Source organism: Lipophrys pholis (genome assembly GCF_963383615.2).
Source record: "Lipophrys pholis genome assembly, chromosome: 10".
Taxonomy (NCBI): Eukaryota; Metazoa; Chordata; class Actinopteri; order Blenniiformes; family Blenniidae; genus Lipophrys; species Lipophrys pholis.
This window is the reverse complement of record NC_137640.1, coordinates 9,883,025-9,906,178: the sequence shown is the minus strand read 5'-3', so window position 1 is coordinate 9,906,178 and position 23,154 is coordinate 9,883,025. Positions and strand designations below refer to the sequence as shown.

General features: G+C 42.9%; 2 protein-coding genes across 6 annotated transcripts; one reads left to right on the top strand and one right to left on the bottom strand.

The window, feature by feature from the left end:
• Positions 1-590: 590 nt before the first annotated feature.
• arhgap45b (Rho GTPase activating protein 45b) lies at positions 591-18,421 on the top strand. Of its 4 annotated transcripts, none has more exons than XM_080472930.1 (24): positions 591-874; positions 1,794-2,037; positions 2,563-2,745; positions 5,793-5,933; positions 6,112-6,196; positions 7,687-7,759; positions 7,935-8,010; positions 8,907-9,038; positions 9,142-9,203; positions 9,298-9,408; positions 9,512-9,592; positions 10,166-10,333; positions 11,188-11,325; positions 11,421-11,617; positions 12,661-12,767; positions 12,988-13,074; positions 13,550-13,651; positions 13,736-13,896; positions 14,963-15,151; positions 15,262-15,399; positions 15,926-16,197; positions 16,288-16,525; positions 16,931-17,015; positions 17,642-18,421. In XM_080472930.1, the coding sequence occupies exons 1-24, from the start codon at positions 593-595 to the stop codon at positions 18,118-18,120; spliced, it is 3,831 nt and encodes a 1,276-aa protein (XP_080329056.1). In that variant the 5' UTR covers positions 591-592; the 3' UTR covers positions 18,121-18,421. The 4 variants fall into 4 exon arrangements, with proteins under 4 accessions (XP_080329056.1, XP_080329059.1, XP_080329058.1 ...); XM_080472933.1 differs by having other exon boundaries at positions 608-874; positions 1,809-2,037; XM_080472932.1 differs by lacking the exon at positions 591-874 and adding an exon at positions 889-1,379 and having other exon boundaries at positions 1,809-2,037.
• A 683-nt stretch (positions 18,422-19,104) lies between these two features.
• polr2eb (RNA polymerase II, I and III subunit E, b) lies at positions 19,105-23,129 on the bottom strand. 2 transcript variants are annotated; one of them, XM_080472929.1, is made up of 8 exons: positions 22,857-23,129; positions 21,982-22,156; positions 21,723-21,838; positions 21,527-21,607; positions 21,357-21,415; positions 21,182-21,260; positions 20,017-20,089; positions 19,105-19,431 (listed from the first exon to the last, which is right to left on the bottom strand). In XM_080472929.1, exons 1-7 carry the CDS (start codon positions 22,911-22,913, stop codon positions 20,024-20,026), a joined length of 633 nt encoding a protein of 210 aa, XP_080329055.1. In that variant the 5' UTR covers positions 22,914-23,129; the 3' UTR covers positions 19,105-19,431; positions 20,017-20,023. The 2 variants fall into 2 exon arrangements, with proteins under 2 accessions (XP_080329055.1, XP_080329054.1); XM_080472928.1 differs by having other exon boundaries at positions 21,357-21,607; positions 22,857-23,024.
• Positions 23,130-23,154: the final 25 nt, after the last annotated feature.

Below are 23,154 nucleotides of genomic sequence, written 5' to 3'. Positions count from 1 at the left end.
CAGTATGTCTGTGTCTTAATATTGTTTTCCTTTTTTTCTTTTCTCTCATTTTCTTTTCTTTTTTTGTATTTCTTGTTATTTTGTTTATATAAATAATTGTGAATTGCCTTGCTGTTGAGATGTTCTCTACAAATAAAGTCGTCTTACCTGACCGAGTTAGATTTCTGTACACCGGGAAGTGAGAAAACGTTTATGTGGTTATGACTTTTGGTGTTTGTTTGTTTGTTTGTTTGTCCTTGGTGGAGGCTGCGTTACAAAAAAACAATGACACCAAGTGGCGTCTCTTCCGTTGAACCTGTGTCTGCAACAGGTGCGCACAGTTCACGCGCTTGATTGGAAACACACGTGCGCCAAGACGCACGGGTTCCCGTGAATCTTCCACCTGTCGCTTCCACTCAGGCGGGTCTCAGGTTGTAAGTTCACGAGGCCAAGTTCAGTCTGAGGATAACATTGTATAAACATCGTTTCTCGCTGTCCCCGAGTCCCTCCTGGGGAAAGCGAAGGCTCGGGCACGCAGCGGATGCCGGGTGCGCACGAGCGGTTTGCGGTGATCTTTCTGTACGCGTCTTCGTCAGTGAGCCTGCGCGCCTCAATGAGCAACAGGAGGAAGAGGCAGAAGGCAAACAGTCCGCAGCAGTGGCTCCAAGTGGGCCCGGATGGCGCAGAGCTCCAGCTGAACGACTGCGTGAAATCACCCGGGTGGCACATCGGGGGGTGGGTGGGGGGCTTTTACGTGAAACTCAAAGAATGCAGGATGGACGGCAAAGCCACGCTGAAGATGTTCACCAGGAAGAAACGGGAACTCATCAAGACGCCATCCATCTCGAAGAAGAGCCGAGCAGGAAGCCCCGGGCCACAGAGCAGCGCCCCATCTGTGAGTGGCGCATCACTTCTGGTTTTCTATGAGTGTGTGTGTGTGAGAGAGTGTGTGGTGTGGAGAATGACCTTCAGCTGGAGGCAACAGGCTGCAGACCAGAGGGGTCTGTGTGTGTATGTGTGTGTGTGTGTGGATGCTGCTTCAACCAGGATCCCATTTTATTTGAGCTTTACTCGCCTCCTGGTTCCTGGGATGCAGTGATGGACACCTGATTATACACACCGACTCCTGTGGTGAAGTAGTTTTTAGGAAGTATCACCCTCTCTGGGTTTTTGTTCTTGCCATTAAAGCGGCAGCGTTCTGCGGTGTGCATGAGCCGGGTCCGAGCTTCAGTTTTATTTGGAATGGAGGTGAAGTGGTAGGGTGAAGGAGCATGCTGAAGCGGGTTGGAAAGGGCAGCTACAACCCTTACTCAACAAGTGAGCGAGTTAGGAGAACCCAGCCCAAAGGCAAGGACAAACTGGACATACTGCCCAGCAAGCACAACGTATGGCTGAAACAGGTACGTTTGGAGAAATGCTTACCGTGGAGGGATGTTCCTCCTTGTAAAATATTTGCTCTCGCTGAGTAAATATGCTCTGCTGACCATGCAGTGACTGGGATGTTCTAAAAGAACGAGACGGGTCAGCTTTTCTTTGTGTTTCTATGGGGAATGTGAGTAGTCGATTGTAACGCATTACATTTTCTTATCTATTTTCTGGGCTTGCCACACCCGACATGAGTTTGGAGTCAGGAAGTGTTGCACAACCCGACACAGGATCTTGTGAAAGTCTCGATGTGAGTGTTTACTAACAGCGCGGCTGCCACTGGTGTTTTACGTGTCATGTTGACCACTTCTCACAAAAAAAAGAAAAAAAAAAAAGCCTAAATCTCGGTACACTCTTGACCTCCTCTCCGCCTGCCTGTCCTCCTCCAGCTGTCCATTCTCCAGGAGCAGCCCCGAAGAGATGCGGGTGACATCGCTCTCTTCTCCTCACCATTGCTTGCATCCACCTCGACGCTCGCGCCGACCGCCGCGCTCCTGGATCCCTCCCCGTCCTGCCCGAGCACGCCGAGCGCTCAGCACAATAAGTTGGCAGCCATGCACGGGATGGGCAGCCAGTCTCCTGTCTCCACCCTGAAGAGACCCACTGCACTGAGCAGACACGCCAGCGCTGCAGGTCGGACTTCGGCGCAAGGAGTTCATGAAATGTGTTTGTTTCTGTCAGGTGTCTGTCCACACTGAACCAGCTCGCTATTTGACTGATATTAAACACTGATGGATCATGGTACATGGAAAGATGAGGCGCAGATTATTAAATCCTAATTTTTTGAAAAATAAAAGTCCTGCTGCTGTGGGAACATTTTCAGACCAACCAAAAATTGGAGTAACTAAATATTTGAGTTTTTTTAGTCTGGAGTTACACAATGACGTGAAGTAGTGGACGTAGGCAAACGATCACATTAAATATATGATCTTACTATTTCCGATTCTTCAGAAGTCACAGTGGTCTGCCTGTACTGAGTCCTCTGCCACTTATCCTAACATCAAGGCTGAAAGAGTTCCAATGTCCATCTTTTCTTCTTGATTGTATGATAAATGTTTGTCCTGGTTTGTTTAAGAAGTCGTATTCAACATGTTGTCAGCGGCTTGGATCGGTTGTATGGCGGCTAAAGGCTGAGCGATGGTCTTGGTGTCCCGTCAGGCCTGCCGCTGCAGTCCTGGGTGTTCACCAGAGGACAGGGGAAGGGGGCGCTGACCCCGACCGCTCCGTGTGAGGGTTCCGAGAGCACCGCCATCGAAGTGGAGGACATCCCGGCCCTGCTGAGGGACGTGGCGCGCTTTGGTGAAGCGGTGGAGAAACTGAAGGATGTCGTCCTTGTCGAAGGTAAGAACTGTGGTGGCCTCACACGATGTGGTCGTGTCCACGTGTTTGCTAGGCGTCTGCCTCATGAGCCGTTTCAGTTTTGCCATTTCAAAGGTCTTTTCTAAGTTATTAGCTTCGTAAATCCTCTTCCGGTGAAAGCGAACTCAGTGGTTTGTGCTTGTTTTCACCACTTCGGAGACAGAATGGGATTCTGTCCGTGTGAGCTTGGGCCTCGTTTTCCCACTTGTGTCTGCCCACAATTTTTCAGACCGTAGTTGTTGTAGTGTGGTGTCCCCGTTTTACAGCGTTGATTGGTTGTGAGCCATGTGCGGACTCTTTTTCCTTCAGCGCTATATGAGAGGACAAAGCTGATGGAGGGGGGGGGGGTTCATCCAGTCAGACTTACATCAGCCCGTCTTCGATAAACACGTGTGCGCTTCATGGGGGAAAAGAGCGGAGACGATACAGGGGGGCGGAGCCACAGTGCAAAAGCAATCTAACGCTCTTGAGCTTCCTCTCGCCAAATGAAGCGTTGCGTTTCCGTTACACTCAGAGAGTCAACCGCACTCTTGTTTCCAGCAGGAAACCAGCTTTTTGTTTACAGCTGCAGCGTACGCGCACTCTTCTCCTGCATGATGGTGGGAAGTGTACGACAGGTGTCACACCTTGACTGTCCTTTTCTGAGCGAAACGGCTGGCCGAAGTTAGATCCAACGTCCACGGTCGTTGACCTCCAGAGATCGGAGGTTGGTTATTTTGAGCAGTGCCCTGCGGTTCACGTGATGGAGAGTTTTCTTTGTGCGACTTTCTGTTGGCTGTTATCAAGCTACGTTCTCCACCCACGGCGAGCTTTCTAAACAGGAAGCCATGATGGATAGCCTTTGACAGAAAGGTCTTGTCCATACTTCCTCCTTTGTCAGACCTGCTGCATCACAGCGATGCGTCACCTCCTCCTTTCTGAGTTGGTCCGCTTTGACCAAGACCTCCTCTTTTATGTCTTTTCTCAAAATTGTGAGAGGCTTTGTTGTTGAACAACCACAGAAAGGAGAGGTATCACAACAATTTTCTTTCTAATTGTGCATAACAATGAAAAGGGCCACATCCTTTCTGGTACCGTGATCGGGGTCACTTGGCTCTTGTTGCTCTCTGCTCCACTTTGACACACTTCTTTATTTGGTTTGTTTGTTCAGACAGAGGATGGAGGATCGTCTGCCCTCTGGCCTCCTCAGAATGTAGGAGTGTGCTGTTGCTACATCAAGACAAAAAAAATTTGATGAAAACCTTTTTTTTTTTTTTCCTTTTTTTAAGAAAGGAATTGTCTCCAGCGGCGATACAGTCAAAAGTGACTCAACCTCGTCTGTCTGACACCAACTCCTCTCATCTGTGCCACTATAACTAAACAGTGAGGATACTGGCCTGCGGGGCCATAAATGGTATATTTTTGGATGGTATACTCATTCGCCAATTTATGCAGTTAAATGTTATCCAACAATAACAAATACATTTTCCATCGCCTCTAAATTTCACGAACTCTCGTAAGTATCTTTCGTCAGTTGGTCTAAAAAGTGTTTAAAGCTGTGGCTTCTTGACATTCAGAGAGGTTGGGCAAAGTTACTAAAAATTGAGACCTCAGTTTGCAGTGATTATTTTTCTTTTGATAGGAACATGTGCACTATATATATATTTATTTATTTATTTATTTTATTTCATGGATAGCCCGAGGCATCACACATCGAATACTGTACTCAAACCAGAAAATAACTGCAGCTAGATATTTAAATGCACATACCTGTCCTGACTGATTGTGACCAGTGGTAACATAACTAACCAGACTTGAACCTAATCGTAAGCGTCACATTTAGAAGCAACTACTGCATGTCTGGACCAGAGTACACGGGGGGGGGAAACCTTGATTAAAGGTATAAACACATTCTTGTTATTTTAGAAGTGAATACTGTATATCACTAGTATCAATAAATGAGAGCAAGAAAAGTGAGAAAGCAAAGAAGTGTCTACTATTACCTAAACCAGCTGAGTTAACTGAATCCTTGTTGCAATGTATTTAGGTGCGTCTAAAAAATGAATGTGTTGAAATAGCAAAATTCTTCCTGGAGTCTATTTCAAATAGCAAAACTTATATATGTGTGTATGTAAAAAACAAGAAATATCTCAAGGTTTGATTTTTCGGTTTAATTTTCACAAACATTTAAACAAATCCTAATTTAGTACCTCAAAATATATTTCACAAGATTTGTTTGTACTCAACCAAAGGCTAACATTATTATTATTTAAAAAGCTAAACTTTTATGAGGGTGGGAAAAAAGTGATTAATAGAAATCTTCATTGATTCCATTTTAGATGAACTGTGTTTATACAGTGACAAATCAAAATATAAAATGTGAATGTTGTTAGCTGGTGACCTTTTAAAAACTCGTAATCGAACTCAAGTAAATGTGAAAGAAGAATTTGACTCTGACAAAAACAATTGCATGATTCCCCATTCTGAACCAAATCCCACATGCTTAACAGGGTTTGTACTCCTCTTTAATAACGAATGTGTCTTTAAAGACATTAGAGACCTCGAACTCAACGCGATCTACTCCCAAAGTGCACAACTGCACTCTCAATGAGAGGGAATCTGGGACACAAGGAAACACTGAGTTAGGGTATTTAATCTGAAACAAAGCTTGAGTCGCTGAAGCCAAATCCTTCATTTCCATCTGAAACGGATTGTGAGAAGGATCTGAACAAAGTCAAAATGTGTTTAATGTTTGTGTCATCACCGAGAATGGTAGCAAAGTGTAAAGATGATCAGAAAACGATATTTTCCATCAAAACATTTCTACTGTATTCACTGGGGGTTGCAGATATTTAATCAGAGACGTCACAAAGGTGGCGCTTGTCTGAACTCGAGCAGCCTCCGAGGGAAAGCCGGAGCTCTGGTCGGGGTGATATTGTGAAAATAAGTACGCTGATCCCTTCAGGCATCGTGAGGCATCGCGAGGCCTCGGTAGAGACTCTCTTGCCAACCTAACCTGATTCCTCTCACGGCATGTCTCCACCTCACAGACACGGAGAGTCAGCGTCCCGTGGCCCACGAGTGTTTGGGAGAGGTGCTGCGGGTCCTGCGTCAGGTCATCAACACGTACCCGCTGCTCAACACTGTGGAGATCCTCACTGCTGCTGGCAAGCTCATATCCAAAGTCAAAGGTCAGTCAGTAGTAGAACAAATGTAGGTTCTTTGTCTTTACTAATCAAGTATTTTGCACATTTAGGCACTCCTGTGACTCTTTATGCAGCCTGTCGGATTACACCTTAATGGTGATATAGAGTCACTGCAAATTTTGTTCTAATCACACTCTAATCTTCACACATTTTGTTATTTTAGGTTTCCACTATGAAGCCTGCAATGAAGCAGATAAAATGGACTTCGAGAAGGCAATTGAAACCATTGCAGTTGCTTTTAGTAGCAAGTAAGTGTTTGTTGCCCCTTCATAAAGTGCTCTACTGTCAAACGGTGTTACTCCAAATATCGATGTATATTGGCACTCAGAGCCATGGCCGTGTGTGTTGGTACAAATGAGAGTTTTTGGGAATGAAACAAAAGTGCAGTGATGGTGACACATTTGCATGAGACAAAGCTGAAAACAGGAAGTGGTTTTTCTTCTGCTCTGTGACACAAAACCAGAACTTGAAAATGTTGTTCACTACCTGACTCTTAAATGAACAGATTGTACAGGCTGAGGTCATGACTACATGGCTTGAAATTAGACAAAGAAATATTTAGTGTGACGACTGAAAAGTCATCAAATCCAACTTTTTGAACCAGACTTTAAAGCCTCAAATTCAATATACATTTTTTTTTTTTTTTTTTTTTTAACTATATACATTAAAAAAAAAAAAAACCGCATAGGTTTTCCTGTGTGATTGGAGTAAATTACACAAACAGTGCATCACATGTCTGTCTGGGCCTTTTCAGGGTTTAGAAAATCCTCTGAGCTTCAGGAGGAAGTGAGCTGGCAGAAACAGTTGAAATCTGCTTGAGGTGTCTGTTTCCTCATTCTCTCCTCCTCGCTTCCTCTGCTTGACTTGTGGCCAACAAAACATATTCAGTTTATTTCTTTGGCTGTATTTCAGCAAACCATCTTCTTGCATCAGAATTGTCGAGGTTTTCAGTGGCGGTTTTCATCAAAAGATAAAACTGGTTTAGCTCATATAATCTATAAGAACGAAGATCAAAGTCTGGCCAAGAAAAGTGACTTTATCATTTAATGTCAAATGAAACAGGATTGCGGAAATATTTTAGGCAAGAGTGAGAAAATGTTGAAGAAAACCTTTTGAAGTAACCGTGTTGATGGTTCTTTCTGATCTGGTAATTAAATGCAAAGTGAATAAACAGAAGCGAACTCTGTATTTAGTTTGACCGCCCTGTGCACCTAAACAAATTATTTATTTGAGGCGAAAACACATTTCAGAATAAGCACACATCTTCTGTGGATGTAGACTGTCTCAAATTCTTCTGTTCTTTCGTGCAATACCAGACGGACTGCTTGCTGTTAACGTCAGGAAGCTGTGAGGTGGCCATGCCTCCTCTTCTAGGACTCTTAATTCTTCCTCGACGCGTACCTTGTCCCGCACTGTTGGAAGCACGTACACAAAAAGCACATCAAAACGTGCGGAAGGATCGAGAATAGTGTGCTATGACCTTTGGTAACGATTTGGCCGACCGTTTCCGAACAAATCGCGAAAAACCTCCCATACAGAGCGGATGGGAGAGGCTGTTGCCATGGAGACGGTGATTTCAAAGGAGAGAAAGGCAGGCACGCAAAATGTTCACCGGAATTTTCAAATTTATCTTGATACACTAAAACAGTTTTTGTTTTAATGAGATTATTATAATCTGCTGCAGAATGAGTCTTTGATCGTCGTGATCTAAAAGAGTGTTTGTCGTTTCTCTTTCAAGCGTTTCTGAACTTCTGATGGGTGAGGTGGACAGCAGCACACTGCTCTCCATGCTGCCCACTGAAAGGAGCAGGGTGAGTTTACCAGGCACTTCAGTGAACCTTTCCAATGTGGAATTAAGTGAGGCAATTATTTGAACAAATATGACTGAGTTAAAGGATAAATCATGATGCACGAATTACTTTCCAATGCCTGAGCTGTCAAGGGTTGTGGGTGTGTTTTGAAAGAGCAGGTGTTTGTGTTGTGTAGTCGATGGAGAACTTGTACGCTGCGACCGGTCACGGGGCAGAAGGTGGACAGTTTCGGAGCGACCTGCAGGACACCGGTAGGAAATAAGCTGTACTCTTTCCCTCGCTCCTTTTTTCTTAACGCTCTGTCTGCCAGTGAGGCTCATTTTAACACCAGGTGCAGCTCTTTGCTTACACTCACCGTCTACTCTTTGCTTTAACATTTTTGTGACATTTGTGTGTTCCGCATTGAACAATAGTCATGTGGACTTTACTGAGACCATAGGAGCTTTTACATATTATTTCACAACGCTATCTGTCCCTGCTGATGTCAATAAGTCACAGTTGTTGGTTTAAGTATCAATGAGATGAAAATTAAAGTCAAGCGTTTGTTTTTATAGCTTGATAACATAACCCAAATTTTGGGATTGTGGCTTTCTACAGAGTAATAGTACAGCATCGTATGCAATCAATAAATCAGCTGGACAACCAAAAGTTGACAATGAACTGCTTATTCTGGGGTTGTTTTGATTTCGTGGCTGTGGAATTGACAAAATATGTGCAAATACTGAGTGCCTCCACCCACTGTTTCATCCTTAAAATCTTGCGTAACAAATGTGTAACTTTCCTCTGACTCTTGTTTTACTGGATTGTCACATTGCAGGAGTATTGGGGGGGGGTGAATGTAATGACTAGGATATGGATGTAAAGCTCCGTTTCTCAGCCTTCGGGTAAATGTAGAATTTTCTGAGTATCATAAATGGTTGTAGGAGTTTATGAGAAATAAAAATGCCAAATTCTGTCAACTATGTCAGGATAAGAAAATGAGGGTTAAAACTTAAAACGCATGCGACAAACTTCCACTTCTGGCACAAACAGTTCAGGTGTGTCTCTGTGTGTCTCTGTGTGTCTCCGTGTGTCTCCGTGTGTCTCCGTGTGTCTCCGTGTGTCTCCGTGTGTCTCCGTGTGTCTCCGTGTGTGTGTCACTCTGCAGGCAGAGTTGAGGAAGTGGACGTGATCCTCCAGCGCAGTGAGGGAGGAGTGGACTCCGCTCTGCTCTACGCCAAAACCATTTCTAAGTACATGAAGGACCTCATGAACTACGTGGAAAAGAGAACTTCACTAGGTGAGGGGGGGCACCTGAAGTTCAGTTCTAGAAGTCTGACGAAAAACTTTTTTTGAAAATTGTCTGTGATTGTTTGTTAAAATGGTCTTTTCTGTGATGATAGAGACCGAGTTCTCCAAAAGCCTTCAGAGATTATACCAGTCCTGCAAACACAGCATATTACATGTGAGCATAATTCATCTCTCCTCCAAAGATTAAAAGCAAAAACAAAAAAAAAAGTATTATATGTATTTTCTTTTGTTCTGTTTTGCTACTTCAGCCCCACATGCCCCTCTTCTCCATCTACTCCCTGGCTCTGGAGCAGGACCAGGAGCACAGTGTGGGGCTGCAGCAAGCAAACACCACCCTCCACAACCAGACCTTCATCCAGGTGCAGATATCGGCACCATCAACACCCAATCCTGACAAAATGTTGGCATTTGTAAAGTCGTTTAGAAGTCCCGTCCAACCTTCTGTCTCTTATGTGTGTGAAGCCTCTCATGCAACGGCGACAGGAGCACGAGAAGAGGCGAAAGGAGATCAAGGAACACTGGATTCGAGCTAAGAGGAAGCTGGTACGCTCTTTGTCTTCAACCAAATGATGTGGAATTTTAGTTTTTGAATTCACATTTCTCTCAATTGTGGGAATTCGAGCATCAGATTTGATGATGCGCAGCTAAAAAGATTCTTCAAAAGCAGTCAGAAACCAAGTTGAAATAAGTTGTGAAAAGAAATCCAGAAACCGAGTCAATAAAGTGCAGAGAAATTCAAAAGCCAGTCCAACAATCAAAAAAAATGTGTCAATCCAGGTCACAGTTCATCAACTCAGCTGTCGATGTGAATTGCAGTAAAATAAATGAGCATTTCAGTTTATCATGCGGTTTTGTGGCCATCGCAGTCGCAATTAAAATGTATTTTATTGTGTAATGCACATAAAATGGCTACAAAAGAAAACGATTTCCAGTAATTTATTTAAATCTGTTGTGTACGTACATTAACTTTTAGCATTAATGGTTAACATGGTGTGAGAACTCATCAAATGTGGTCTTTTAAATGTCTATATTTTTAAATAACACAATTGAGGTGTTTATGTTTCAATGAACACTGGTCAGCACCACCAAGAGTTCATGTTGCATATCTCTCATCAGATGGAGTGCGAGTCGAACCTGCGGAAGGCCAAACAGGCCTACATGGTGCGCTTTGAGGACTATGAGAAGGCCAAAACGGCAGCCTACCGAGCTGAGGAGGAGGGCGGGGGGTCTACTGCAAAATCTCTGGAGAAGAAGAAACGACTGGAGGAAGAGGCTCGCAACAAGGTTTGTGTCAACGGCTTGAATTTAGGTGTTGGTGTTTTAAGGGCCGTTCGAATAAAGCTGAACTGAATTTGATAAAGCCCTTTAAAATAACAACCGAGATGCCAAAGAGCTGTACATAAATTAACCGGGTAATATTCATAGAAATGTTGAATTTAACAGCAGGATGTTCTCTAGTTTGGGAGCTACAACCACTGAAGTACTGAGGGAACCAGCAGGACAGGGTGTAGCACCTCTAATAAGCAGGGAGGGGCAACAACAGGAGGATTAAAAAGTAAATTAACTTAAAATGGATCTTTAAATCAATGTGCAGCCAGCGGAGTGAGGCCAGTGAAATGTGCACGATTAAACCATGATCTCCTTCACAAATCACCGCAAAGGGTGAAGAATTCTGCCGCTCACATCTTTGGCGAAACGGCAAAGTTGGTGATGGAAATGCCAGCCTTCATAAGCCACCTGCATTCATGTTTTGTGGGATTGCCCCGTACTAAATCTAATTTGGTCAACAAAGCACGGAAAAATTGGAATTGTGATATTATCCACTTTTAATTTTTTATTTGTTTGGAGACATTAACTTTTTGACATGCATATAGTCAGTATTTTTCATCTGCCTGTAAAACAGCTTTCACGTTGCATTATGTACTTCATCATACCCACATTACAAGGAATTTACAAATGTAGCGGTTGACTGTAAGATGTTTGTTTGTTTGTTTTTTCGACTGGACTAACTTTATTGAAACTGCATAATTTAACCTTTTACATTGGTGTCCAGCATCAGTGTGGTCATTTATATATACAAGCATGCTGTTGTCCTTCCAAACACAAAGCTACCTCATGTTTGTTTTGTGTGTGCGCAGTCAGATGAGGCAGAGGCCACCTACAGGACGTGTATAGCAGATGCCACGACTCAGCAGCTGGAGCTGGAGCACACAAAGGTCACGGTGCTGAGGCAGCTGCAGGACATCATCAAGCAGAGCGACCAGACCATCCGCTCGGTCAAAACAAAACGCCCGTCCTCAAAATACCCAGAGTCCTCCGGTGTTGCAGCGCAGTAGTAACCCCTTTTGCTCTGGAATTCTCTCTTCTGCAGGCGACCATCTCCTACTACCAGCTCATGCACATGCAGACGGTAGCTTTGCCCGTCCACTACCAGACTCTGTGTGAAAGCAGCAAGCTGTACGACCCCGGACAGCAGTATGCAGCCCACGTTCACGATCTCCAACTGCCAGCGCAACCTAATGTCCACTACACATTTGAGTCCTACTCCCCCTGCAGCACATCATCACAGTAAGCTTTAATCAGTCCAGACATCTTTCCCTGTGTTGCACCTCGCTGGTCCATGGGGTTAATCATTCTCTGTCTGCATTTAAAAGGTACATTGTGTGATCAAGTTGTAGAACTCGAACGGCCAAAAATGGGGACAACTCTGGGGACATAAGCGTAGCTTTCAGAAACCCTGGTATGGCAGAGATCTCCGCAGTGCAAGTGACTTGAAGTGGCACCGTGCACACATACATGCGTCAGAATTTTTCTATGAGAGGAGGCGCGATCCGGAAGAATCTATAACTTAACAGTTTGGCTGAAAGATCCTGCAGCAAGTGCAACACAACAGTCCCTTAATGAAACCTTGCCTGGATCATGTATGTGGCAATGGATGGTATGCTCAGGCCAGCTTTTTGTCTAGTGTAGAGACACACACACACACACACACACACACTCGCCACTGGTCAGGCCACTTTCATACCAATAAAGGGTGTGTAATGATGAACATGGGTCAAGTCAAAGATTTTCCGCATGTTCAGCAGCCTGAGCTCATCTGACCCCATCAGCAGTAAGGGACGATCTTATAACGGACACAGAAACCTACCACACACTCATTCACTGGGTTTCAGTACTCTTACTGAGGAGTAGAAGTGTGTACTGACGGGAAAGAGGTGCCTCGTCATGGTAAGAACCGCCATGGGAGACTCAAATTAGGGGTTTTTATTTGAAGCCTTAAATTAATGATTCAACATTTTGGAGAAAAGAAAAGTCACATTCTTGTGCTTTGTAAGATGAAGCTTTAGGAAAACCTACAGTCTTGTAGTCATATATTGACAAACTTGATGGCTGGTATCCCTGTTTTACTCAGATACTACAGTTTGAATGAAGCCAAGCTAACTAAATACTGTATGACACTTATGGGCTTTTACAAATGAGGTCAATATTACCATCTTATTACGGCTGATTGTAGGTCAATCATTATTCATTATTTTATACATTACAAATAATGTCAAGTAAAAATGCCACTTTGTGAAATTTTGCTCTTTTTTTTTTTTTTAATGTTGCAGCCATGGACACAGACCTCGGAACGACAGCTTTAACACAGAGGCACATACCAGTCAGACAGACAGCGCCACCGCTGGAGACGGCAGAGACGTGGAGTTGAACCGTAAAAGTAAGTGAGGCCTGCAGCAGCTGGAGAGTCACAGTTGAATTATTGTTCAGATATTAGGGTTCCTATTGAGCTTATTAATAGAAATTCAACCGTAAGAATCAAGCACATTAAATATTAGATTTTCTTTTTCAAATGTAGAACATTTATTACAAGTGTAAATCGAATAGGTTTTTTTTAAATACAACTGGTCTCACATTATTTTTCTATTTATAATCTTCAGAACAAGGCCATAAGTCGTGGGGCTCCACGGTGAGCGATGACAGCGTGGGAGGAGAGGGAGGCCTGGATTCACCCACCGCCAGCACCAGTCAGTTTTGTTTAAAAACAACTCTCTTTCATTGACGTTGGGGACTTAACAAGTAACCACTATAATAGGTGTCATCCAGGGAAGGGTTGAGCCGGTGGCTGTAGTGAAGATTCTCCGAAAAGTAAATCCCGTCTTGAACCATGTCAGCCCCTGACTCCTTACGTCAGCGTGTCGGGAAGTGCAAGGCGCAAAGGTTACCTTCCTCGGCGGCCATTTAATTATTTCTCCTGCAATCTTTAACTGATTTGAACTATTCAAATATCAAAACGTGCAGCTTGTTCATGAGATGAGCGCTGTGCTGTGTCCTTTCTATATCTGTAACCGCTTCTGAATAAATCGCAAAAAACAAAATGCAGATGGAGCAGGTCAGCGTCTGTTGCCATGGAGACGCAGGGGCGAGAAACGGATCACAGGAGACGTCCTCTCAAACGCATGATTCGTGAGAAACTTTACGCAAACTGCAATTCCACTTTAGGTGACATCAATAAAATGGCTCGAACGTCGTCGACTGGAACGATGTCGTCTAATGAAGACGCCGACGAGAAAGATGGGACTGTCACCTCATTTGAAACTCAAAGTAAGACTTGCAGCTCGTCCGCTTCCGGAGTGGCCGCGGAATCCGAGTTGGCCGTGCGTGTGACATTTGGGTCTTTCTCTGCAGACATTAACGGCATGGACGCAGACGTGGCGTCCACCAGACCTTTCCGTAACATCGGCCTGTCCAAGGCTGCCCTGACCCACCGACTGAGGAAGCTCCGAACTCCTGCCAAGTGCCGCGAATGTGACAGTTACGTTTACTTCCAGGGCGCCGAGTGCGAGGAGGTGAGCTCTTTCTTTTCCCGAACGCGAAACGTCTCGTCTGAGAGTATGCAGATTAACTGATCCTGAAACATCTTCCCTTTTTGATAAGCACTTTGTGTGACCGTGTTAAAACTGAAGACGACGATTTCAACATGAAAAAAAGATCAAATGAACAACATTATGCACATTTGTAGATATATGATCCCACCCTCTCTCCCTCTAAATTATTATTTATTTACTGAGAAAATACCTGCGTTACTTTCCTGAATTTCCAGTTGGCACTATTTGGAGAATTAACATCTATTAGTTTTGTATAATCGGGGGTTAGAGGGGATGTTAAATTGTTGCCATGCGTTTCTCTTTTTCACAATTGATCTAAAATGGGGCTTTTCGAAGTATGAAAGGATGAATAACTCTCTCACTGAGATGAAACAAACCACCGCTCACACCGCTTATGCTTTGTGTCTTAAGTAGTAAATATCTTGTTAATCGACAGACTTCAAAACGTTGTCTATAACTCTCAACAGCCTTCTGCAATATTATACAGTCTGAAAAACAAGTTAAATCTCCAACCGTGTTGCTTTTATTAAAGGCTTATTCTGTAATTTAAATTCATCTCAGTGCACCTATACAACTAGTTTTTAAACTGTTTTTAACAACTTTATCCTCTACCTGTTTCCTCAAATCATGATTTTCCGTAAAAGTTATAAGGAAAAAGATTCTAGCTGAGTCTACCCAGGACCCCCCCCCCCCCCCCACACACACTTTTTTTTCTTGCTGCTGTCCCCGTCCCCTCTTTAACTGTGACGCCCCCTAGAGTCGACCTGCCCCACACTATAAAGAGCCACTCTCTTTTACAGTATTTCTTTGCAGTTTTTTCTTTTGTTTTGTAACCTTGACTGTATGAACGTCAACATTTTTCTTTATGCTTGTGAAAAGTTACACTTGAGTTTATGGGAGTGAAAATCCACATGTCCTGACCATTATAGTGCTGAGAGCTTTTTTTGTGTGCGTTTCTCTCCTATCCATTGATTTTAATGCAATAAGTAAACATGGTAGATCAGTCGGGTTATTTTTCCCCGTCCAGTGTTTCCTGGCGTGTCACAAGCGCTGTCTGGAGACCCTGGCCATCCTGTGTGGTCACAAGAAGTTGCGGGGCCGCCTGCAGCTGTTCGGCAGGGAGTTTACTCAGGTGGCCAGCTGTGCCAGCGATGGCATCCCCTTCATCATCACCAAATGTATCTCCGAGATAGAGAGACGGGCACTCAAGGTGAAGGTGAGGAAGCACATTGGCGCCGTGTTGTACCATCCGCTTAATTGGCCGAGTCGCACGGGTATGATCAACTGATGTGAGCTCCTGCCTCCACCTCCTCCCGCTCCTCACAGGGCATCTACAGGGTGAACGGGGCAAAGACCCGTGTGGAGAAACTGTGTCAGGCCTTTGAAAATGGCAAGGAGCTGGTGGAGTTGTCTCAGTGCTCGCCGCATGACATCAGCAATGTCCTCAAGCTTTATCTCAGACAGGTACACACACACACACACACACACACACACACACACACACACACACACACACACACACACACACACACACACACACACGTCAGCTGATTTCAGCTTCAGGTTTTGTTGCTTAAGCATTATCAAAGATCTGTGCCTCGTCATGTTTTTCAGCGTAACCCAAAATTGAATAAATATAAAAGATCTGTTTTCTATAATTTAGTGCAAATGGAAATATCCATTTGTTTTAGATTTATTGCACAACCTGATATTGCTTCAAAGGTGTCCTTCGTGTAACGAGTTTTGAACTAAATGGTTAAACAACTCGCATTTCATTAAAATGATTATATATTTGGGAAATGCATCCTGTATTTATCTCAATGACTTTCACAAGGGTTACTTCTCTTGGTAGCACATTTTCTCCTTTTTAATCTTTGTTTGTTTGCCGACTTTCTGTCCAGTCAGCATTAACGTCAGTGCTTTACATCCTCGCGCGTCTTTACCCGACGTACTTTTCTCAGTTTTCTCCATTCTGTCATTTTCCTTGCAGCTCCCAGAGCCCATCATGCCTTTCCGTCTGTACAACAGACTCATGGGTTTGGCCAAAGAGAGCCTGCACAGTGACGCAGACGCCACCGAGGGGGACGAGGCCGAGTCGAGCAGCGTGAACGCCCTTCTGGTCCGCGCCTCGGAGCTGGTGGATCTGGGCCCAGACACGGACCCAGAGGTCCTGGTCCTGGTGGACAGTCTGAAGGAGCTCGTCAAAGAACTGCCCAAACCAAACACCGCTACCCTCCGCTACATCATCCGCCATCTTCGAAGGTCAGAAGTCGTGCTGCTCACAGCGAGACGGCAGTCCAGGCTGCGGACGTTTATGAGTGACCCTTCATGTTCCGTTTTCCTCCGTTAAAGGATTGCCGAGCTGCAGGAGGACAACAAGATGAGCCCAAGTAACCTGGGGATTGTGTTGGGGCCCACCCTGATGCGTCCCCGTCCAACGGGGGCCACGACGTCTCTGTCCTCTCTGGTTGATTACCCCCATCAGGCTCGCATTGTGGAGGCTCTCATCGTCTTCTACTCTTCCATCTTTCAGTCCAAAACTTCTCAGTCCAACAGAGGCAGCCGCTCCGCTTCCACCTGCACGCAGCAGGTAAGACCTGCAACCTCGGGTGTTTGGATTATCAGATAGTGAGTTTAGGGACTAATACACTGGATTACACGTGCTGGTGAGACTTTGAGAGACTTCTTATAAAATGTTTTATTAACAAATGTGACTACCCGTTTTGTTTTATTGAGGTGGAGGTTTATGACGCAGTACCTGATCACTTTGAGATCTACTTTTCAACGGTCATGTGTAAGGTTTAAGGAACTGTCTGTAAAAAAAAAAAAAAAACTAGCCAAAAATAAGATGCATTTGAAAGTCGGGATTAACTTTACCTTTGTCCCTGTTTTGCGTGTTTGATGGTCTGTCTAGTTTCCCGCAAAACAAAGAGCTTGTTGTCCCAATGTGATGTTCTCTCAAACAACATTTACTTCCTCCTCCTTTGTGGTTCAGGATAGTGTCACAGATGATAAAATGGGGAGTTCAGCTGACATAGACGAGGAGGGCAGCAGAGAGGAGCAGAGCAAGACCGAGTGTGGTGAGTTTAAAAAAAAAATAAATTTAAAAAGGCTGGACTCAACTATTTTAAATAAGTGTTGTATTTAATTGTGGTTCATGTTACACCCTGAGAGGAACTTTGAAAATATCAAAATTCTATCTTGTTTGTGTCGTGAACCAAACGGTGTCCTTTCTGAAAAGTGTCTTTATTAAAGAATCAACAAAGTTTATAGCATCCATTAATTACAGCACGTGACAACTGACACTTGTAATATTGCTCGTTTCCACTTGTATATTTTCACTGTATATTGTGCATTATGACCATCTTGGATTTTCTTTGCACAAGATACAGTACTTTTATCATTCCATTCCAGGGGTTTTAAAGAGAAAATATTTTACCGATGTTGCATTGCGTGTGGGGAAACCTGAAAATGTCACATTTTATTAAAAATGGGTTTTCACTCCATGGAGCAGAGGAATACTTTGAATATATTAAATTCATAAGGCGTCACTGACTCAATGGCATTGATTAAATTTGATTATCAAGACCAGTTGTCTTCCTGTTTGGAGACAAAATTAGGTTCATGTGCGCTCCACTATGAAGGCACTTGATACTTGAATAAAAGTATAAAAGACACAACACATTGAGCCCTTTTCTTTATTCAGGGAGCTCTTTGGGATCAAGCGAGCAGCTCCCCGACTCCGACTCGGAGGCGGACGAAGGCAGTCAGGGGAGTTTGCGCTGCCGCAGCCTGACGAAGCAGGAAAGCATTTGTGAAGACGAGCTGAGCAACAGGGACAGCCTGGAGCTGTCCGGTCAGTCTGCGTCTCACATCGACCCCCAACAAGATGAGGATCAGGTCAACTCCGAAGGCAGGGAGGCCCCGGCGCCGCCAAACAGCGAACCCCCAGACGACGACGACGACGACGACGACGACGACGACGACGACGACGACGACGACGACGACGACGAAGACAACACAGAAGCAGAGCAGGATCTGAACATCTCTCTGGCCGAACTCAACGTGAATCAGTCCAACAACAACAGCCACCCAGTCACCCTGTCAAGGAATCCGCTGTCCTACCTGAGTGGGAGCAAACTTTCCCTGACGAGGAAGCGGTACAGTCGGCCTGAGTTTGTCTAATGTCATGCACGAAAGTTAAGTTTTAAGTCGGTGTAGATGTTTGCCAGTTGTGTTGTTCTTCCACGGCAGCAACCTGCTATGCTTCATGCTCTGAGTCAAATAAATGTTTTTACATGTCTTTTAAAGTCAGGGTTCACCCATTGGAATCAGTAAGCTCTTTAAGAATATTTCCTTTTAAGTGCAGCTGGTTTTATTTCATCCCTGAATTAAAAAAATAAATAAACTTACTATTTTAAGTGTCTGTATTGCATATTATGGATGTATTTTGCGATCTCAAATAAAAATGCTTTTTATTATGAAATCTTTTTTTTTGGACTATTTGTACAGTGTAAATGTCTACAGGAAGCTATGCCCGTGTTTGGAACAGATTTTACTTCCTAGTTCTGGGGAATGGATGTACAGGCGTGTCTGGGTGGCAACGTGAAGCACTACAATCAGACAGGTCACAAAGCTAAAGCTGCAGCAGTATGCCTTTCAAGAAGAAAAAGGTATGCGAAAAAAAAAAAAAAAACTTTTACATTTTATTCAAATGGGAAAATATCAATTACTGATTAACTCTCATACCTTTATTACTGTAATTCTAGTCATTTATATTTTTGGAGGAGGTGGTGATTATCATCATTAGAATTTGTATATTTGGTGGCAAGTTTTCATTGAGTGTTGAAATATACAATTGGCATGTCATTTTCTAAAGCGTACCCTGTATTTATCTGCAGGGGATTCTCCAGTTACTTTTATTGGTGGTGTAGGTCCGATTCATATTTGTTAGATTTACATTATTTGTCTTTACCCAACATCTACGTTGCAGTCTTGTTTTTTCCCAAAGTCTGCAAAAAAAAATGTGGCACTGACACTGGTCTTTAAAAAAATGACGTAAAATTGTTTTGTTTTAATTCATCCAATTTGAATGTTTGCGGTCATATCACTGAAGTTTTAAATAATTATGTGCGTCTTCAAAAATGTTGTCAAAACCTTTTTTTTTTTACATTTTCAAGAATCATTTATTCCCTGGGATTTTATGAGAAGAAACATTGAATATTATTCTCTACAATGTCAAACTGTAAGGCTGCAGCAGCTAAAGTATGCCTGTCAACAAAAATAAATCGCATCTTTAAGAACAGCATTTATAGCAGACTGAATTACAAAATGGGAGTCATGTTCTGCTCAATAAATTCAGGAAGAGATGTATATTTGAAATCATTTATTTAACAAAAATCCGTAATAATATTCAAACGTTAACAAGCCCATGGGGGTGAAAGCTGTGATGCTGAATTTCCTTCACTGGTCTGGAATGCCGATTCAAAAGAATTGCTGGGAGGAAAATAAAATAAAATACACATTAATGATCACTGGGTACGCATGTTACACATCATGAGTCATCAGAATTGGGTTAACATGGAGACAGTGAGAGATAAGTGTAGTAGCAAATGTGTACTTGTTAATCAAGTGAAGTGAATAAAACTGCACAAGATATTTATACTCTGACCATACAGAGCAAAGTGTATAAATGAGTCTAAGATTTCTAAAGAAGTCATCACCTGGTATTCACACGCATCCCGTCTCCCTTAAATCATCTTTAAATGAATTCTCAAAATTAATTGGACAAACAAATCAAATATAGCGCTCATTCTCACACAGGGTTCTAAGTTTATACATCCTGTTAGCCGCTAAATTTACCAGAGGTGGGTTTATGATAGTAGCCTCCTGTGTTGACAGTAACTCAATCAAAATGTCCTGTTTTAAGAGCCCAAACAAGAAAATCAGCCACTTTCAAACTCCAATTTTTCAGGGAAGTTTCAGCTGAAAAACACCAATATTCTTTTTTTTTTTTTTTAAACAATGAAAAATATGATATCCAGGTGATGACTCCTATTTCAAAGAAAACTGCTAACTTACCTGTCTGTCACTGGACCAGCCTGTATGTGATGTACCTTCCAGCTGTTTCACTGGGTCTGATGATTTTCACTACCTGGAACAGTTGAGGAACAAAATCACTAAACGTTCAGTGAGACTGTGGAAGAGAGGCCGCTGTTGATGTAATGTTACTAACACTTGTATTGTGGTCTGACCAGTTAATTAGTATTTGGCTTTATATCCTCATTTCCCAATATTAGAGCAGAATTAATCCGATTGGGATAAACCTTCAAATTAATTGAAAATACATTATATCGGAATTCCGGCAGGACGCGTAACATGCAGAACGTGCTTCACAGTAGCTCTGTGGGAGTGTGTTATTAATATATCTTTACCATCTCATTAAGTCTGTCCACTGCTTGCCACAGTTACATGTTTGAGGGATTTGAAGGATTTTGCCAACTTTGTCTCGAACCGGATTGATTTCTTTTTCCAAGTTACTAAGACGCCAAAGGTCATTGCATCCGGTTTATGGGAAACAATGGAAGCTTTCAAAAGGGAGGAGATTATTTCTTACGCAGCTGATCAGGAAAAGTGCAGGAGGGAGAAATTAACTATGTTGTTTGTTTGCTGATTTTACACCAATAACTTTAACATTTATTAATTGGTACAAAATCACTCATTTAAATATTTTACATTTCATTATAGCTTCCTTTTCTGAAACTTCCAAGTACTCAAATTATTACAATAACATCACTCATTGATTCATTTACACACTATATTTATTTTAGCTCTTTAAAACATGAGTTACAATACCTCATGAGTTTAGATTAGTGCTGTCGAAATTAACGTGTTCATTTTGCAGATTAATTCAAAACGCTCAACTCGTTAAAAAACATTAACGCAGTTTTTATTCCTATCCTTTGGTCACGTGTGCTGCAGCGCTGAGCCACCCCGGCCACAGAGCAGTAGAATACTGAAAAAGCGAATGTCATTTACACACCGAATTTAAATACCAAAGAAATAATTCTGTGGAGTTAAACAGCAGGTTGCCATGTTGACTGACCAGTAGCGAACTATTTGAACATTGCAGGTAAAGAATTTCTTTCTCCTCCCTGTCTCCTGTGTGTGCCGTGTGTTTAATCGATTGACAGCCCGAGTTTAAATCAAATTTTCATATATCGTGCGAGTCTTCACGCTGCTTTACCTGTCCTCTTTTCAAGCCGAAGTATCTCGCCACAGGGTCACCAGCCTGGATCCTCGGCAACTGACTCTCCTTCAGTTTACTGAGGTGATAATGTTAAGGGTAACAACTGCACAACAGTTTCGCAAATACAGCAATCATTTTAAAGCTCACTGGACTGCATTGTCCGTAAGGATACTATCTTGCGAGAAGTTCAGTCACTTCCTCTTTTGTCATAACAATGTGCTCTGGTACAAGCTGGAAGTCAAGGGGATGAAAGGTATTAAAAAAAGAGAACAAAAAAGTCCCATTTGAACGTATTTTCCAAAAGAGAAATATTAACACAATGTGCTGACAGTACGCTGTTACCTCATGTTCTGTGATGTTTATAAGCAGCTCCTGTTGTAGAAACTGTTCCAGTATGTATTTGGGTGCCATGTCGACCAGAGACTGTGATAAATTTACATACATTTGTTAACGAGGATCAAAGACAGAGTGGCATTGTATTAAGGACAAGATCGTAGTTTGTTCCTGAACATGTTGGGGTATACATTTACATACTGACCTGTTTTGCTGAAGGTGTCATGCCCATCTGAACAACAATGATGGCTCTGGTGATGTTCTCCTCTTGCATTCTCTGACAGTACATCTTAATCGTCTTGATCCCTACCTTGGGCTCCTCTGTTAGGGAAACAAGTATCCACACCTTAATATAGCATCACTGCAGTTGCCCATTACTTACAGATGGACAATATATGCGTTTCTATGATGAAATGAAGGTTGCTCAAGTTCATCACACTTGATTAATATTATTCTAAACTCACCTGGAAAGAAAACAAACATCTGGTCAGTGGGGTCATCATTGTGCGCCACGAGGACAGTAAGGTCTGTGCGTCTCGGACGTCCCTCACTGGGTTTGTCCCCAAACTGACTCTTGAACTCGTCTAGTGTCTGGTCCAACTCATCCTGTGTCACAAGGTAGCCTCGATCATGGCAAAGCTGTGGGTGCACCAGAGTATCAATGAAGTGAAAGTGTGTAAAGCTGATTGTAACGTCAAACAGCATTGGGAATGCAGTGTGCTAAGGCACAGTGATGAACACAAGGCCAACTACACTGAAAGGTTACTATTTTTAAATCAGGTAGAAAAAAAAATGTTGACCAATAAAATCTATTTGTGGCTTTGATAAAAAATAGCCCTTTTAAGACAGATCCGGGTCAGCAAAAACGCACAAAAGTGTAATACGAATGCTGAATGAGGAAAAGAGAAGAGCAGCTCCGTGGAGGTTTGGTGCTACGTACAGATTCAAGTCACATTTTGCCGGAATTACCCCTGTTAGCTCGGCAAATACTTAATATTTTAAGCTTCTGCTTCCTTCATTCAGGCAAGTGTGCTCGACCCTGGATAAGATGGAAGCTCGTAGTTCGATAGGTTCTAACTGTCCAAATGTCTAATGAACATAATTAAAGCGAGAGAGCAACAAAACTTCTTTACTATCCACTAAATGTTCGTTTTTGCGGAAGCGAGGATAGCTCGACCGAAACAGAAATGAACCCAGATGAACCCACAATCCACGACATGCAGATGGAATAAAACATGAAACTCCCATCGTAGCCATTACTGGCGAGAGGAAACGCTTTTCAGCTAAGCGACATGCTAAGCTAACGAGCTAAAAACATAAACATTGAGAGTTGATTCACCTGCATAATAGTTTTGCGGATTTTCCATAGCCTGTATGTTTCTTCTTCGTCATCCATACCGTCTCGATTTTATATACACGCTAAATGTAATAATAAAAAAAAAGATAATTGTTTTCCTTCAGGCAAACACGCGACACACGTTTTCGGTCTCCGACACAGAGTGATGACGTCAGAGAGGGGGCTGGGTTGAGTTTGACAAAACATAATAATACTAATACTAATACTAATACTAATACTAATACTACTACTACTACTACTACTACTACTACTACTAATAATAATAATAATAATAATAATA